Source organism: Gallinula chloropus (assembly GCF_964237585.1).
Source record: "Gallinula chloropus genome assembly, chromosome: 2".
NCBI lineage: Eukaryota > Metazoa > Chordata > Aves > Gruiformes > Rallidae > Gallinula > Gallinula chloropus.
This window is the reverse complement of record NC_140086.1, coordinates 38,044,823-38,061,997: the sequence shown is the minus strand read 5'-3', so window position 1 is coordinate 38,061,997 and position 17,175 is coordinate 38,044,823. Positions and strand designations below refer to the sequence as shown.

The 17,175-nt window shown below is 41.9% G+C and overlaps 1 protein-coding gene across 2 annotated transcripts in view; it reads right to left on the bottom strand.

Moving 5' to 3' along the window:
* Nucleotides 1-896: 896 nt before the first annotated feature.
* PDE7A (phosphodiesterase 7A) overlaps nt 897-17,175 on the bottom strand; it is a gene marked incomplete at its 5' end in the record, with an annotated part of 74,986 nt that continues 58,707 nt past the window's right edge. For both annotated transcript variants that reach the window (XM_084260074.1, XM_084260075.1), the window contains 10 exons: nt 897-1,180; nt 2,584-2,664; nt 3,570-3,666; nt 4,539-4,683; nt 5,310-5,401; nt 5,770-5,901; nt 7,765-7,865; nt 10,799-10,894; nt 13,598-13,661; nt 15,288-15,439. In XM_084260074.1, coding sequence (XP_084116200.1) covers nt 969-1,180; nt 2,584-2,664; nt 3,570-3,666; nt 4,539-4,683; nt 5,310-5,401; nt 5,770-5,901; nt 7,765-7,865; nt 10,799-10,894; nt 13,598-13,661; nt 15,288-15,439 — 1,172 coding nt within the window. In that variant the 3' untranslated portion in view covers nt 897-968. The remainder of the gene's footprint in view (nt 1,181-2,583; nt 2,665-3,569; nt 3,667-4,538; nt 4,684-5,309; nt 5,402-5,769; nt 5,902-7,764; nt 7,866-10,798; nt 10,895-13,597; nt 13,662-15,287; nt 15,440-17,175) is intronic.

Genomic DNA, 17,175 nt, shown 5'->3' with positions numbered 1-17,175 from the left:
TCGGACGCTTCCCTCCCCTCCCCTCCCCTCCCCTCCCTCCCTCCCTGCCCCTCCCCTCCCACCCCCCCTTTCCCTTCCCGAATTCAGAAGTGTTTTCCGCCGTTAAAAACTTTCGCATTCCCATACAGCACTGGAGTAAAGCTTGGCTGTGCTCTATGATGAATGCTCAGTTCCCAGTGCACAAACAAAATTATGGCAAATGGGAGGCTTTCCTGGCATCCAAAGGAACAAGAGCCGCAGTCTCAGATTTGATCTTTTTCTTTAAAAAAACAAAAAAAAACACCCCAAAAAACCAAAAAGGCAAAACACCTCCCCCTCCCCTCCCTTCCCCAAGTTAGTGGTTCCTTCACAGCCATGCGCAAAGGTAAAGTCTAGAACCAAGAGTTTCAGAGTACATTTGTAAACATCAAGTCTTGCCAGAGGCAGCAGAGGATGGGCACTTCACATTTCCGTAGTAAAACAGGGGCTGAGTGGAAGGTACACTTGGAACACCTTTACACAAGTCTCGCGAGATTCCAAGGAAGTGGAAAGATCCGTCTCCCGAGTCTTAGATCTGAAGACTGTATTTCCAAATCTCACCAAAATAAAAAGAAAAAAAGGAAAGGGGAAAAAAAAAAAAAAAAAAAAGAGAAACCAACCAACAAAACCCCCCCAAAAAACCGTGTGGCACGATGAAGCTGTCGCACTGTTCCTTCGAGGCTCGGTCGCCGCTGTGCTTTGCATAATCGAGGTTCCGGACGAAAACCAACTGAGGCGGGTGCATATTGCTCTGGGTTCAGATCCTGTGGTTTAAAAAGAAACCAAACCTCTGGTTCAAGTGGTCTCTGTGTCGAAGGAAAACTTGGAAATAAATAATGCTGGCATCGTTTGACCATTTTACCAAGACCTTGGGGCTGGCAAGTTATCTCCTTTCATCCAACCGCGCAGATACCGAGAGAAGAGAGGCAGTTTTGTCAGGAAGGTTGAGGTCAGGACAATCGAGGTTCCTGAGGTAATATGTCTGAGTCCATTTCCTCAAAAGCGGGGTCGACATCGTCACCGCTGCCGGACTGCTCCCTCTGCACGCCCTTCCAGCTCGCCTTGTTCAGCCCCAGGTGGCCAAGCATCGTCTGCGACAGCCGGGTGTTTGAAAACCGGGCCCACTCCCCAAACAGTGGTTCCACTAAGTAGGTCATGAAGCCTTTGAAAACAAGCAAACACACACAGCCAAGTGAACAAAAAAATAACGGCAGGTAAAACGAAGATAGAAAACCCCCAAACAGCACCCAAACTAAATATTTTACACAAAATTTGCTAGGGAAAGTAGTCAATGCACCGGACTTCTCCTCCCGCGCGCCTTCGGAAATTCATGCTGGTGTTCAGGGCATCCCTACAGAACAGTCTCTCAAAATGGAAAAGACTTTACTGGTCAATCAAAAGAATTGCACAGCCTCACAAATTAACTGCTGCCTTTTCCTAACAACGGCCAAATAAAGGAAAGTTCTGGAGTACATGGAGGGGGAATCTGAACATCAGCAACTGAGCCACACAAACTACTTCAGAAATTTCTGAAAGACAGATTGTTGTAACAATTCGCCCCAAAGACAGCCTGAACCATATTCCACAGGGGGGGGAAACAAACCCCTATTCTTTATTCACTTTGATATTGGGGAAAAAAATACTGAAAAACACAAATGCCACAGATTTTGAAACAGGCGCCAGAGCACAACTCTCATACGTGCTTGTGTGTACGTGCACGGGCCTGTATTTATAGCGTCTCTTACCCTTGAATGTTTGGTCGTGGAAAGACCACTGAGATGGGCCCTGCCAGTTACAGAACAATACAGTTTCTTAACATTCTGAATTAAAACCCTGCAGCTGATTAGACAGATCAGGCTTTTGTCTCTCATTTCAAGCACTGGTTCGTACTGGGTTTGTTAAACCAATACTTTTCTTTGTGCACTTCACTGAGTCCCATTCAACCCACATCAGCAGCTTTGTGTCAAAACAAAGTACAGCAGTCACCCCTTTTGCTATGTGAAATCCAACTCAAGATAGCAAAAACCTCATGTTCACGGCTCCCCATCAAACCTCTGCCCACCCCTCTGCTGGAGGCTGCATTTAAAAAGGAAGGCTAACATCCTGAGAGCTGGGACTTGAGGCTGTAGGGAGGAGGGTAGGAGCACTACTCTTCTTCCCAAACCAGCCCCTGGAGATGGGGACAGCTGTGGGCAGCAGTGCAGAAGGCAGGCAGCTGCTTCCCATGCTATACCAGCTCTGGGAGAACATAGAGGGGCTCTGCTCTCCAGAGCTTTAGGCAGCCTGATCTAGTGGGGGGTGTCCCTGTCCATTCCAGGGGGGTGGGAACTAGATGGGCTTTGAGGTCCTTCCAACCCAAAACAGTCTGTGATCCTGTGACTGTCAGTGCAGCACCTTTCCTCAGGGCTGGATTCAAGGCAGATGTGTGTGTTAGCACAATGAACCAACCATCTGTAGCCAACCTCTGCCGTACCCATGCACTGAGCACAGCACATAAAACCTCTGGGAAACGTACCTAAAAGGTGCTTTTTCCCCCCACAAAAAAATTGAAATAAAATAAGTTACCAATCTGGATGTTGGCAATAGTTTCCGTCTGTCGGTCACAAAGTGGACTCACACCCAAGTGATACTTTTTTTCAATATCTCCTAAAGAAATGAAAGTATGATACAACCATTAAGTCATCAAGTCCAGACCCAAAAGGAATCAAACAGCAACAGAAGTGAGTTGTGCAAGTTAGTCACAGCAGTTTGAAGGCATTTCCTTTTACTTCCCTCCTCATCTCCCAAAACCAAACCCCAAGCAGGTCCATCAGTGAGACTAACAGTACTTTGTATTTTTTCATCACACAGTAACTAAAGGAAAGACATTGAATCACAGATTTCCTGACAGAAAACTGCCACAGAAGTGACAAAAATTAAAGATTCCCCCTTAGCAATATGGAAGAGCAGAGCTTAGTCTCCAGGATATTTGTTGTTTTGCCACCCCATCATCTTTACCAGAATAAGCCTCACAGGACCAGCACCAAATACAGGAGTCGTGTGCCAACTCAGCTAAACTAGCCTTAAGAAAGGAGAAGCACACTTTGTTGTTATTAAAACAACTTCATAATAGTAACAGGTAAAATTCACTTCACTTGTCAATTAAAAGCTTAATTAACTGCCTACAAGGTAACTAAACACCTCCTCCCAAGCACTTCCCTGCCTACCAACAGGCCTCAGAGCCAAGGTTCACGTGTTGAAGACACACAGCAAATAATTTCCCAACTTGCTCAAACCATTCAGCAATGCAAAGCCAGCAGAACCACTCATCCAAAGCACCTTCCAGGCTGAAGGTCATGCTGGGGTCAGATTTTAAGCAGATTCTCTGTTGGGTTTTAGAAAGGCCCACATTCCACACGTACAGTCCACGAAAGCCAAACACAACCACCCCACACTGCACCATAAACCTCTAGATACAAATCCCTTTGCTTGAAAGCAGCTGCGACTGGCAGCCACTCCCTCCACAGCGTAAGTAACATCACACACCAAAGGATACTGTTACTCTCACTTGCCTTGATGGAAGAACTCCTCTGTTACTTTTTCACTCCACTGCTTACTCAGCTCCCACGTCCGACACGGGTTACAAATATCAGCACACTTCAGAGCCATCTAGGAAGTCAACAAACAGTGTTAGATCACCTCTCCCTCCACCTGAAGCATCTGTAGTTATTTCTTTCCTGACAGCAGATTAAGCTTTGTGCACAGCAGACCCACCAACCATTTGTGCTTCCCTCCCAAGTTATGTTCTACAATCACATGTAAAACACGCTCAGGGAACTGTCGGATCTCATGATCATCTCTGAGTAACATGGAAACGCAGTCACAAGTGGAAGCGTTTCAGGGACACTACATCCAGTCCATTCAGCAGTACAGGAGACAACAATAAACTCAGAAAAAAAACCCAACAAAGCAAGGACACAGTATTTTCCATTGCTGCCTCTGAAGTTCCCATTTTTAATAACAGCTTGCACAGGACCAGACTTTGTTGGTTTTCCACTTTCCTTCACAGTTCACAAGATGAATCCAAGAATGAATATTTCTACCCACCTAAAGAGACTCTCGAGGCTTTTGTTTCTCAGGCTGGCTGAATGCCTCCCTAGCACAGCTGCAAACTGACTTCTGTTAAAAGGTTTTTTTCATTTATTTTCTTTTTAACCTTCCTGAAACAGGTTCTGACAAAGCATTTTGCAGTTCTGAGCCTGCACTGGACTCATCGTAGGAACCAAACCTTGTCTTGGAAACAGGACTCTCCCTTGCTTTAGCAGCTCTAAGCTACCCCTTACCAACACACAACACCCCCTGGGAGAGCACTGGGAGTGAGACTGAAGCGGGGGAACAACCTTTTTGCAGTGAAACAAAACAACAACTAGAAGAAGATATTTCTACTTTGTTTTGAAAGTAAGAGGCAGCCTGTAAGAAGTCATCTTTAGCATTTTAGCTTAGTTATTTTGAGAGTAAAACTACGTTTCCAGAAGCCTTACCTGTAGAATGAAGTGCCGGTGGTTGGCGTTCTCCAAACATAGGTCTCCTCGATCCAAATGGGACCGGAACATGGACAGGTACTCATTCTGCTGACTGATGTCTGTGGCAAGAATGAGATCACCTATCTGGCTTTCCATCAGCTGCCTGGAATTAGCGACACCCAGCATTCAGAAAGCGTCAGGGTTAAGAAGAACAGCCACCACAAGGTGTGTTAGTGCAGTCATGAAGGTAAGACCTGTACAAGTCACAACCAGCACCCTGACTGAACTGTCTCCTTTTTTATTTCTCCTCCCTGAAAAACTCCTACAGCACACAAAGACACATCAGGATGTTCCACTGGCAGCTTTCAGGAAGACTAAAACAGCTTTTAGCATCGTGTCCCACATCATGTGTCCCTTCTCCCACCCCATTTTTAAATGCACTAAGTAATTCTTCAAAGCTTATTTCTTCTAAGTAGGTGAAGAGGGTCTATTTTAAACTACAGCTGTGGTGGCAGAATGAGAAGAGGCTGCCAAGTTTAATCTAAACAGGTGCTTGGCTATCTGAATACACTCCTTCAGTGTGCTCACTGTAGATGTTATTTTCCAAACATCATGTTGCACCACAAACTGCTCTGCTCCAGGGGTATGGTACCTGGGAATTCTTACCATATACTGGAATCTATGCTTTGTATTCAGAACCACCAGGCAACGACTGAGCTTGTTTCACAAGGCTTTCTCAAGTGACAGCTTACATCTTAAACTGATCTATACTATTTTGTATAAACATACCTGTTTTCTAGTGACATGTGTGCAAATAAGCCAGACTCTCTCAGCAACCCCACTGCTGATCTCCAGTGATGGTTCTCTAATACTGAGGTATTCTGGGAACAAAAAGGGGCATTACAGGAATCAGTCAATGGCTTTTTCTTAAGCTGAAGAGCTATATTCTAAGAGCAGTACCAGACAGTTTCCTTGGGGTTTGGGATGGGGATTTTTTTTTTTTGGTTTGAGTTTTTGTTCCCCCTTTCCCTTCTTCCCCCCACCCCCACTCCCACCCATAGGAGGTTAAATTCACAAACACTGAATGCTCAGTCAGCTTGCACATCTTTTTGATCCCAGCTGCATGGGAACAATGTCTGGATTCAAACCTACCCCTAGCTAAGCACATCGCAACGTATGCTCCTTCTCTGTGCTCCTCAGGCATCCTCTCAAGCTGGTTTTAAACAGAACAAGTGGGTTTTGTCCTTACCTTATATAAAGTTGCTAAGTAATGGTTTGTTTTAATTAGGAAAGGTTGGTTAACGCCTGGGTGATCCAAATCATGTGTGGCAGCTGCTATTAAACTGAGCAGGACATCCCATGGAGTTAAAGATCTGGAAAGCTGGAAAATAATAACAAATGTAACTCTTTTAGCAATGCAAGTGTGCCCTTAGAAAAGTGCACAGGTGTCACTTCTGCCTTTTCCTTTGAGCTTCTATTGGCTTTTAATTACTAAGAGAGAATTTTAACAACGTAAAACTAATATTCCACTGACTTTTCACAGCATTTACCTCCCCAAAAGGTACAAGATCTCAGCAGTGATTTAAGCCTTATTCTTTCTGAATGGGAAGGTTCAGTCTTAAATAGTGCTGGTACACAAAAAGCTACTTTCTGGATGATAATGAAGTCCTATTTCTAACCAGATCCTGTAAACGCAGCAAAACCTTAAAATTAGCTCTCCAATCTCTTTTACCAAATCAGTCTGTGTCAATTCTGCTTTAAATACAGAGTGTATTTAACAAAACATAACACCCTTTCATCTTAAAAGGAAGAAACAAATGCTCTGGAAGACTTTAGAACTGTTCAGAATGGAAAAGAACCAAAGGAGGAAAATCTGCCAGAAATAAGTAGTTTCAAGAGGTACATGCACGCTGATTAGCTCAGCATGAAAGCACACAGTTATTTTCACTCTTCATAGCTGCTACTACTTCTGGTTGGGAGGTGTGAGAGTTAAACTCTGTAATGAGGCCTAGCTTGCACTAAAACCAAGAGGACAGTCCTGCCTGCAGAGAAGTGAAATGCAGCAGACACACTGCAAAGGCAGAAGTTCCTGTTCACCACCACATCTGACATCTACCAGCGCCCCCCACGTGTCTGTAACATGCTCCGGTGCAAGGGAACCAATAGCTGTGTTACTAAACATACAGAGTCTCTATTTGTACCTGAAGCGCTGCAAAACGTCCATCACAGGGATTCAATACAAAACACTCGGAGCTTGCAAGCTGCATGCCATTAAAAAACCCCAAACCACAAAACCCACCAACCCAAACCTCCTGCAGCAGCTCTGGTGTGGCACTCTGCACCAAGAGCAGATCACAGAGCCGCACCAAGAAACTGAGAGGGAGTACTGGGATGGCTTTTCAGAGGCACTTTGCCTCCAAGGAGCCAGAGCTTACTTTTTACCACAGAAGCAGAATAAAGAGCTGTCTTAGTCAAGAGACTACCAGATTGGTGATGATCTGCATCAAGACAGACAACTTCTCACCCGGCTAGAAAGCACGACTGTCTTCAATTTAAAGCAGGACAGGATTCAGCCCTGAAACAGCCTGAGACATCACTTACAAAAGACTGCCAGCAGTTCAAGCAATAAGAAACAAATGCTCAACTAGTGCAGCCCTTCAAGGTCTGTCACACTGCCCTTTTTTAGAAAGAAAGGGCAAAGAGAACCCCCGATACCTTGCTATAAAGTGCCTTTAGCAGAAGCATCCCATTCACTGACATCAAAGATGAGCAAAGCAAGAGTAGCAGCAGCTGATGGAGGATAAAACAACCACCCAACAAAACAGAAAAGCCCACCCCAGCCATGAATCCACAGGCGTGTTCCTGCCAGCCCTGGCTCAGGCTGTGGTTCTGAGCGAGCACCTTGGGGCGCGGTGCTGCACTGAACTGCTGCGAGTCTTCATCAGTTCCCTGCTGTGGTTCAACGTGAAGCGACACCAGGGACAGCTCCAGCTCAGAAGAGGGGAAAAGGAAGGCAGGCTGCTAGGTGTGAACCCACAGCCTCAGGGGGATCCCTTCCTCACCTTTCTGGGTTCCAAAAGTGGGTCTTGTCAGGCTTGGTATTTGTTTCTGCTTAACCAGAAGCGTGTGTAGACAGACACACACGTGTGTATATACGTGCAGACAGCCCACTTCTATGCACACACAGGAATACGCGTATCTCCACGCGCAGATGCGACGTGAAAGCGAGCACACACCCCCTTACCTTGGGCTCTTTTAAGTAACAGTGCATGGCCTGAGTCACATCAGCAGCATGAACTGCATTATGATAGGGGTTTTGACTGTGATAATCTTCTTGAACCATAACTGCAGGAAAATAACAAATACCCAGATTTAAATAAAACAGCAATTTTTTTTCAAGTACCATTTTATATGTCCTCCTTAGGCACAGAAATATGCAATATCACAACTTACACACACATAAAAGTGTCAAAGTCAATAAATCATCACTTGAACAGAGACCCAGGGCATAAAAGATTTTTATGTGAAGGAACAGTATTTTCTAAAGGAAATCAACTGCACGTAAAGTCATCTCGGAGCAAAAATTAAACCAGTTGAAGTTTATATATAATTTGAGATACTTTGACTTTGAGAACTTCCTAGGAAAGGCTCCCTTTGCTAACCTAGCCCGTCTGAATGTTGAGGTGGCCTGGAATACAAAACGAAGGTGATACTGTTCACCAAAGCATCGGGATGACTTCATATCATGCCTTGAAAACAGACAGGATCAGAAGAATTAGGCAGTGCTTTCCTGTCCTACGAAGTGCTTTTCTTTCCCCTTCAGGAGAGTGGTCATGGGAAGTCACCTCGACATAGTTAGGCATCTTCTCATACTTGCACTCAGGCAAATATAAGCCTATATGCAATTTAGAAAAGAACCTCGTTTAGATGATGATCTGACTAACCATTCCTAGATTTAGCATTCCCTATTTATCCTTGACTTCCTCCTCACTCCTCCCATCTTCCTGGCTGGCTGCAAGCACAGGTTGAACACTTTAAAGGACATCCACATTAGCTGGGGTATGCAGAGTAAAAGAACTGTAACGTTAAAAAGGATGGAAGGGAAGAAGAACCGAAGCAGAGCAATCAAACCATATTCAAAAGCTTTGTCTGATTGACACAGTAGCTCTTTCAAGCAAACCTCAAGAGAGCCCTTTCCTGGCTGGCTACAATCTGTTGGTCCCATGCAAACAAATGTGCCCACAACCTTCTCACTTTGCAAGCCAGAACCCTGCATCTAATTTTGACTGCAAGAGTGGAGTATTACTGCCATGGGATCTGTGAGGAGATGTGGCTCATGTGAAGTCAAAACAGTTCTCAACTGCGAGCTGACGCCTCAGATGGAAAAGATCAAAAATAAGCCTCTTCAGGCCCTATTAACTTGCAGCAGAGCCCCCTTTCACCTACTCCTTACATCCAGTATGTGAATGACCATGTCCTTGGCTTACCCCTCAATTTTTTGTGGCTTCATAGGCTGAGTCCAGCTACCTGAAGTCTGCATTTTCTTATTTAACAAAGCAGACCTAGGGCAACATTTTGATCAGCTTCCCAGAACCAGAATGGCACAACAGCCCAGTACTTCGGATTTTCTCTCCCCCTGCTTGGGTCTAGAATAAGAACTTGAAATCACACAACAGAAGGAGATATCATCCATCTCTGGCAACCACAGGTATGTGATACATGCACACACAAAAATAAAATGCTGAGATCCTGAGGACTGAAATCAGATTTCTTTCCTTAAAAACATTCCAATAAGTTTTCAAATAAAGTGAATCTTGTGTGGCACTATGGACCAGTTGAGCTGTCCTAGTCATCTGGGATTTGATCTTCAGACTGCTTTGAACTAGGATAGAAGTGGTAGCAACAGAAAAGAATGAGTTGAAGCATGTTAAGAAGCTGCATTTGGAAGAAAGGTTCTTTGGACAGACAGGCTAAGACAGATGTAGTAAGTGTTCTTCTTACTGCTATTAAGCAGAAGGCATTAAAGGAAAGGGGGAAGTGCTGAATTTCAAAGCTAAAATAAAATTTTGCCTTCTTCCAAGTTTAATCTCATTTTAGTGACATGGCCTTGAGTAGTCCATCTGTAGTTAAGACTACGATCATCTTTTGATAACCATTTAACTAATCCAGTCATTTCTAACTGGTCTTTCATTTCAAGCATTTCAACCAGGAAATAAGCAGGATGAGAAAGACAAAACACACACACCCAGTTACAACTTGAGTAGCCCAAGATCAGAATTCTGTACTTGTTTTCTTCACATTCCAATATATCAGGCCAGCTAATCTGCTTTTTTGAAACTGGAAGGCATTGAGTCCACTTTAAAACAACATGAAATGCAAGACAACTGCAAGTTTTTGAAGCTGAAAGATAACTAAATTACGAAAACAAAAAAACATTCCTGTATTTGAAAGGGGAGAAAAGCCTTCTAAATGTGATTTCTCCTCTTTTAAATGACAAGCTTTGTAATCACAGAATTGTTTTCTTGGAAATTGTGAAAGCTTGCTAGAAAGCACCAGAAACTTGTTTCTCCTGCTTAGTTAAAAAAAAAAAAAAAAAAAGCATCCCACTCCACAGAAGGGAAGAAAAGGTACTGCCACAGCAGAACCAAAGGAAGGATGTCTTATGCCAGCATCTGTGTCCGTGGTATGGGGATAAACATGAAAGACAGCTCCTCCAGCTGTCAAATACAAGTACCCCTTGGCTTGAATACTCCACATCATATTCACAATTTTTTCTGTTGAAGCATTCCACTACTGCAGGCCCAAACATTTGAATGACATTGTCTTGAACTCTGTGGGGAAAGTCTACCCACATGGTGTTTTGTAGGACAGTATGAGCAAGAGAGAGCATCAAACCAACACTATTAAATATGGCCAAGCTCGTCTGTTCAATACAGAGAAACTGTATCATGAACTTCATAAATTGAGATGAAGAAAGAACTGAAAATGAAAACAAAGAAAGGAGCTGTCTAGCCTTTCCCAATAAATAAGTCACACATATTCCTGATAATTTAGATTTAATAAATACAACACAGCACCTGCTACAAAACTGCTAAACTTGGTAATACTTGCATGGAGATTTTAAACTCATAGAAACTCAGAGATTGTCTCAATCAACAGAATTCAAAATCACTGCACAATCTGGACTGCATCAGTACTAAACTATAACCAGCACTTCAGTTAAGGTATAAAAATGCGGATAAACAGCAATATTCATCATAATAAAAAGCTGTATTTACCCAAAAATCTACGAAGTTTCATCGTATCTAACTGGAAGTGTTCAATTAGTCCATGAAGATTAAACAGATGAAAGGTTAAGCTGACTAGACTGTTTCCTAAAAATAAGATGAAAATACTAATTCATTGGAAGCCATGAAATCAGTGACTCTTTCATAAGAAATATATTTCAAACAAATCAGTCACAAAAGTTATACAAGCAAATTTCTCTACACCCATGTACAGTAAGTATTTCAATCTTATTGCATGACAAGACCCCAGTAGCTACGTCCTCTAGTAATCACCAGTGCTTTTCCATAGTTTCAATGCATTCAGCAATTGCCCACTGTTAGCTGGTAAGAGGAAAATGTTAACTGAACATTAAAAAAGCAACAGGCTTGAACGTGCAAACCTGCTGCAACAGCACTCAACTTTGTGGCATGTTGCATTGCAATTTCAATACAGAGTTTAAAACTGAATACAAAAAGAACCAGGCAAAGGAAAAGGCTAACCAATGCTATCCATTACTGTGCGCTGTACGTATGTTATTGCTCATTTTCATCATGTATTTTGCTAAACTACTCCTTATTTCACCAAGTACTCAAGAAGTTTTAAGTTCCTCTAGGAAATGTACACTGTTAGAGGCTTACAATTACTTGACCCACGCATAGCTGTAATATGACAATCACTTGCAGTGGTAAAACAAGTGAAACGGTGCAAGACAGAGAAACAGCTTGCAGATGTTTAGCTGAGATCACTTGCTTATTTACTCAGCAAACAATATGAAGAGGCAGATAACTTAATTCTGGTCCACTGACTCTGACAATCTTCATATGACAGGAACTAACCCAACAGAGTCAGAAACTGAGGTACAAAAGGACAAAATGTTTTGCTATTTAGCTTACTACTAGGCTTGAAGTACTTAGGAGTACACACCCCTTTCCCTCAGCAAGATACACAGTTCTTCACATAACATCTACTGAGCAGCTTGGTTCTTACAGACTTGTCCAGGGCGGCTCATCAAGCAGAGTTTTAGATACACCATTCTCCTCTTACAAACTTTCAAAAGCAAGGCTGCCCATTCAAAGCATCCTCCTAAAATGACTAAATTAGGATGCAAAGTACAGAGAGGCTTCCAGAATAGAAGCTGTATTGGTGGTACTGGAAAGTGTATTTGAAAAAAGCGTATTTAAAAGCTAGAGAAGGCCTCATATACAAAGGATGATTTCAGATTGCTCCCATCTGGTAAGTTTTTCTGACACAAGCTATGCTTACAAGCAGGTGAACTTGCATACAGAGCTTTTCTTCACTGTTAGCTAGTCTCAAGTTTATCCATATAAACATTCTGTTTGTAAAGATCTCACTGTTTTCATTTCTTGCATCCATTCATGCATTAAATCAAACTGAGACACTACTTTTACACTAGATTAAGCTGAGCATCGCTTCAACAAAACAGAAGAGAAAATTATCTTTTAGTGTTATATCTTCCTTAATCTCCATTTCATTCTGCCAACTGTGAACACTCAAACTGCACCCCCCTTTGAATGATGTCAAACCTGCAAAGCTGCCCTCCATTCACTTCTTACACTGGCAGATCTCCCCATGATGCTGGACTTGCTCATCTCCTATTCTATTCAAAACTCAGCTATCACTGTTGTGATAATGATACAAAACTTCACACTACCCACTGCTGCAGCCCTCCCTCCTTCTTTGCAGAGTGTTTACTGATCTCTCCTGTAACGGGCTTGTCTGTAACTTCCCATAGAACCACAGACTGGTTTGGGTTGGAAGGGACCTGAAAGCCCACCTAGTTCCACCCCCCCTGCCATGGGCAGGGACACCCCCACTAGACCAGGCTGCCCAAAGCCCCATCCAACCTGACCTTGAACACTGCCAGGGAGGGGGCAGCCACAGCTTCTCTGGGCAGCCTGTGCCAGGGTCTCACCACCCCCACAGGGAAGAATTTATTCCTAATATCTAACCTAAATTTCCCCTCTTTTGGCTTGAAGCCATTGTCCCTTGTCCTGTCACTTCCACTCCCTGACAAACAGCCCCTCTACAGCTTTCTTGTAACCCCTTCAGGTACCGGAAGGCCACAACAAGGACTCCCCAGAACCTTCTCTTCTCCAGGCTGAGTAAGCCCAACTCAGCCTGTATTCATAGGAGAGGTGCCCCAGCCCTGTGATCATCTTTGTGATCCCTCTCTGGACTTGCTCCAACAATACTTTATTTGATTTTTTTTTTTTAAACCAACTTCTGTAGTTCCTACTGCTATTTGTAATGGATGCACTAAACTAATCATAATATTCTCTCCCTTTTTTTATTTTGTGTAAGCTACGTGTACAGCAGCTTCTCTCTGCTCAACTCCTAATTCTCTAGGTATTCTAATATATATTGCAATTATAATGCATTCATACCAACATGCCTTCTTACTGTACAGAGAACTATTCTATTTAACATTAAATTTGATCAGAAAGAGATTTGTTCAATATAAATGGACATGACCATATAAATTACTAGCAGTGTATAATTAAAAAAGGACTAGGTTAGCAAAATTCTTTGTTCATTTATATCAAATAACTACTTCAAATTACTGAGAGAAAACAGCAACCTGCAAAGTACAAGGGCCTCTTCTACAAATCAGTGATTACTATCAGTACTGACAGTAACAGTAATTTAACTAGGATTTAGATGAAGGACTATTAAATCAAAGTATAACCTGATTAAATGTGTGCTTTTTAGTCAACAAGCAATCTCATACCATAAGAGCAACAGTTATGCTAAGTGATAAAACACCAATGAAATAGCAAAAGTGAACTCACCATTTGTCAGTCTATCAAAAAGAAAAATATCAAAATTCCAATTTCCAACCTTCTCCAGCATACACTGAAAGAAAACACAAAAGCTGTCATTTTTTTTCTCAGTATATACCTATCTTCCTGAAGCCCAGAGGAATATTTAAGATTTCAGAGACAGATGCAAGTCTTAAGATTTCTACATAAGACACAGTATTGAAAAAAATAATTAAATATGTGTGACAACTGAAAAAAAAAATCCCAACCCCCCAAATCAGACATATTAAAAAATAATTTTAACAAATGTAAAAAGTGCCTTGGCAGAACTGGCTGGAGATTTTCTATTTATCTTATAGTAAATTTATTCAAAGAAATAAAAACACAATTTCAAACAGGTTAAACCAGAAACAGTATGACAGACAGAATGACTCTGTCTTCATCAAATTAGACTTTTGCAATGAGCTAGTAAATAAACTGTGTGATGCTCTACCTCATTTTCTCCCTCCCTTGTTGTTCGTAGAAGTGAAGAAACATCTAGGTGCTTGATGAGACATAGGAGCCAAGGTTTTAATTTGTGTTTTAAGAAACTGGCTTCTGAGTTTTCACCTCCCTGAGGTAGCCCATCTCCACTGCTGCTCCACACGAGCTGTTCTTCCAGCAAACAGCCCTTGAGGCCTCACAGGAGTTCAGCAGTCATGACCTCTGCCCTCCCACCTCTATCAGAAATACCTGTCCTGCACATTTTACAACAGATACTTGCCCTCTCCTATTCTCATTAGGCTGGGGGAGCTGTACTGTGACCCACCAGCCACTAAAACTCCGCTACCTGAAGAAACTGAAATATTAACAATATCTTTTTACTATTCAATTTCCTGTCTCTCTAAAATCCATCCTCTGAGGTTATCACATTCTTCCTACACCCCAACCTGGTCACGGATACGTTCATTGTGTTAAAAGATGATTCCTGTCCAGAAACTCAACCCAGAAAAAAAGAGCACTCTGTCCAGTCAGTAAGACAACACAGCTTTGGGATCCCAAATAACCTGAACCACCCTTGCCTGCTCACTCCCTCCTCTCAGCTCTATCTATCCGTCCTCTGTCCCCAGTACTTTGTCTGTCAAACAAGCAGCCGTTCCCTTACTATTACCCCTCCTCCTGGTACCTGATTTCCCCACTTTACTGCCAGATAATGCATATCAGACCTACCACACTTCACTGGCAGAACTGCCTACCAAAGGCAAAGTCAGCTGAGTATAATAATCTGATAAATCCATTCACTGCATTTTATTGAGTTTTCAGTAGTAGAGAATTACTCTTCATGGATGTTCATTAGTGAGGTTAGACCGAAAATGAGAGATAATTGTCCAAATTGCTCCATTACATTTCTAAATACAGATACATTTTTCTTTCTTCATTATGTTTTCAGTAATTCCAGCGTGTCCTCCATTCACCAGAGTTATTAAAAAATTAAGCTAGCCACACAAGCTCTAAAAATCATCCTAATAAACTTGAGTGCAGTAAAGGAGTTGTTAGAAAACATGCAATTTTGGCTGGACTTTGTTAAGATATGTAATGTATACACATATACACACACACAAAAAACAATACATGCTTAAAATCTGTATTCACTTTCACTAGTAACATGAGATACATGTATATACTAGCAAACAGTTGAAAAAACCCACATACTTAAAAAAATAAAAATCAAGCAACCAACCTTTGCTTGTCCATTATAATCATCATCTAAAATGTTTGAAGAATTTGGAACAGTGATACCACGGAAAAAACGGGAAGATCTCAAGTATCGCTGGAAACTAAGCAACCTCCTCACATTTCTCGCAGACACAGACACCTCGATTTCAGAATTTGCTACAAAACACAAGAAAATAAACACTCTCTCTAGAAAACCTTTACCAAAAAGAAGACTGTTCAGGGGAGCCTGGTACATCAAAGGCGATGCTGTTCATTAATTGGTGCATCAAATGTTTGAGCCACAAACACAGATATTTGTATTAATAGCAAGCAGAGAGCCATGTGTTCAGACAGTTTTCTGCGTAAGCATCCTGTGAAGAAAACAAATATTTAAACCACTGCTAAAACTTAGCTTTAAGGAACTCTGTTATTGAAAGGACAGAAATAATACAGAAATGGTGTACAGTACTGCAAGCAACTTCCTTCTGGTAAACTGCTCTCATGTATACACATCCAATCCCTTTTCCTAGAAAACTCACGGGATATGTACAACAGTAATCGTGTCTTGATACAGGAGTTAAAGAGTAGGTCTCAAGCATGTAACTTTCCCACAGATTTTAAAGCTCAGAAGTTCTCTTAACTTTACTGGCAAAGTTCCAAAACACATTCAAGTGATTTGGGTGTTTTTCCAGATAATCGCACTCAGAACCTCTCTTCTGCCAAACAAGTACCACATTTACTTTCATAGCACACGTAATTCCCTTCCCCAGTGCAGTGAAAACTGTTGGTTTAGCCTGTTTTCAAAGATTAATCCAAATATTTTGCTTTACTCTTATTAGGTTAATTGGTTTATTCATGAGACTGATGCTATCTTATGTTCAATTCCACTTAATATGCTTGAAGTGCTTTAGAAACGTGAAGACCAAACTACACAAAGCTACAGCTTCTTAGCAACTGGACCAGGTATTTTCATTCTGAACTCTTTAGGGCCACATTTGGCCTTAAGTTTCTCTTCTTCAGTACCCTCACCAGCAGTTTTACAGAGCCAACAGAGCAAATCTCAATATTCCCTCATTCTTTCAAAATGACCTATGTTTTAGAAAGAAAAAGGAGAAAAAAAAACACAAAAAAAGGAAAAAAGGCATTAAGGAAGTTAACACAAACGTGCTCTTTTCCAAAAATGCAGGTCCTCAAAACCAACATGAGCCCAATTTCGTAGTTCAGACTTCTTGCCCTTCTGAGAACAAGGTGTATTAGGAACTGGTGAAGTAAATAGTTAAAATTTTCATTAAGTCAGTCTGAACTGCTCTACAGGGGAAGGGATGGCTTTATTAACAACCTCAGTTAAAAACTTCAATGATTTCTAGTGACAACTGTTCAATTCCACATGAGATAAATCTTTATCCATACAAATTCTTCTCCTTGCAGAAGTTCCAACGCACTTCTGTTCTACATTAACTCATTAATGTATTAATTTCCAACCTACACTAATAAAATGCCTCTGAAATGAACCAACAAATGCACAAACATCCACTATCTAATCAAACGCAGCAGCGTTTCACACCAACAGTCTGTGCTAACAGAGATTAAACTGACAAAACCAGAATATTCTTCCAGATGTGCCTGAAACACTCCATCAAGATACTGAAGGTCCCACCAGTTTCCAAGGGCTAACAACAGATAACTTCACATGAAATCTCTAGTACCTATATATTCCAGCCATGCAAGCTGGTGTACTCCACATGATAAAGGTGGCTTATAAAGCAACGTTCCTGTGTACAGCAGGCAAATACACAGATGCTGTCAGGCTGTATTATTCCACCAATATTTCCAAGCACCTTTGTTACGGTGAGGTCATGATCTGAGTGCTGCCAGCATGCAGAGCAGAGAAGCAGAGAACAATACAGCTGCTG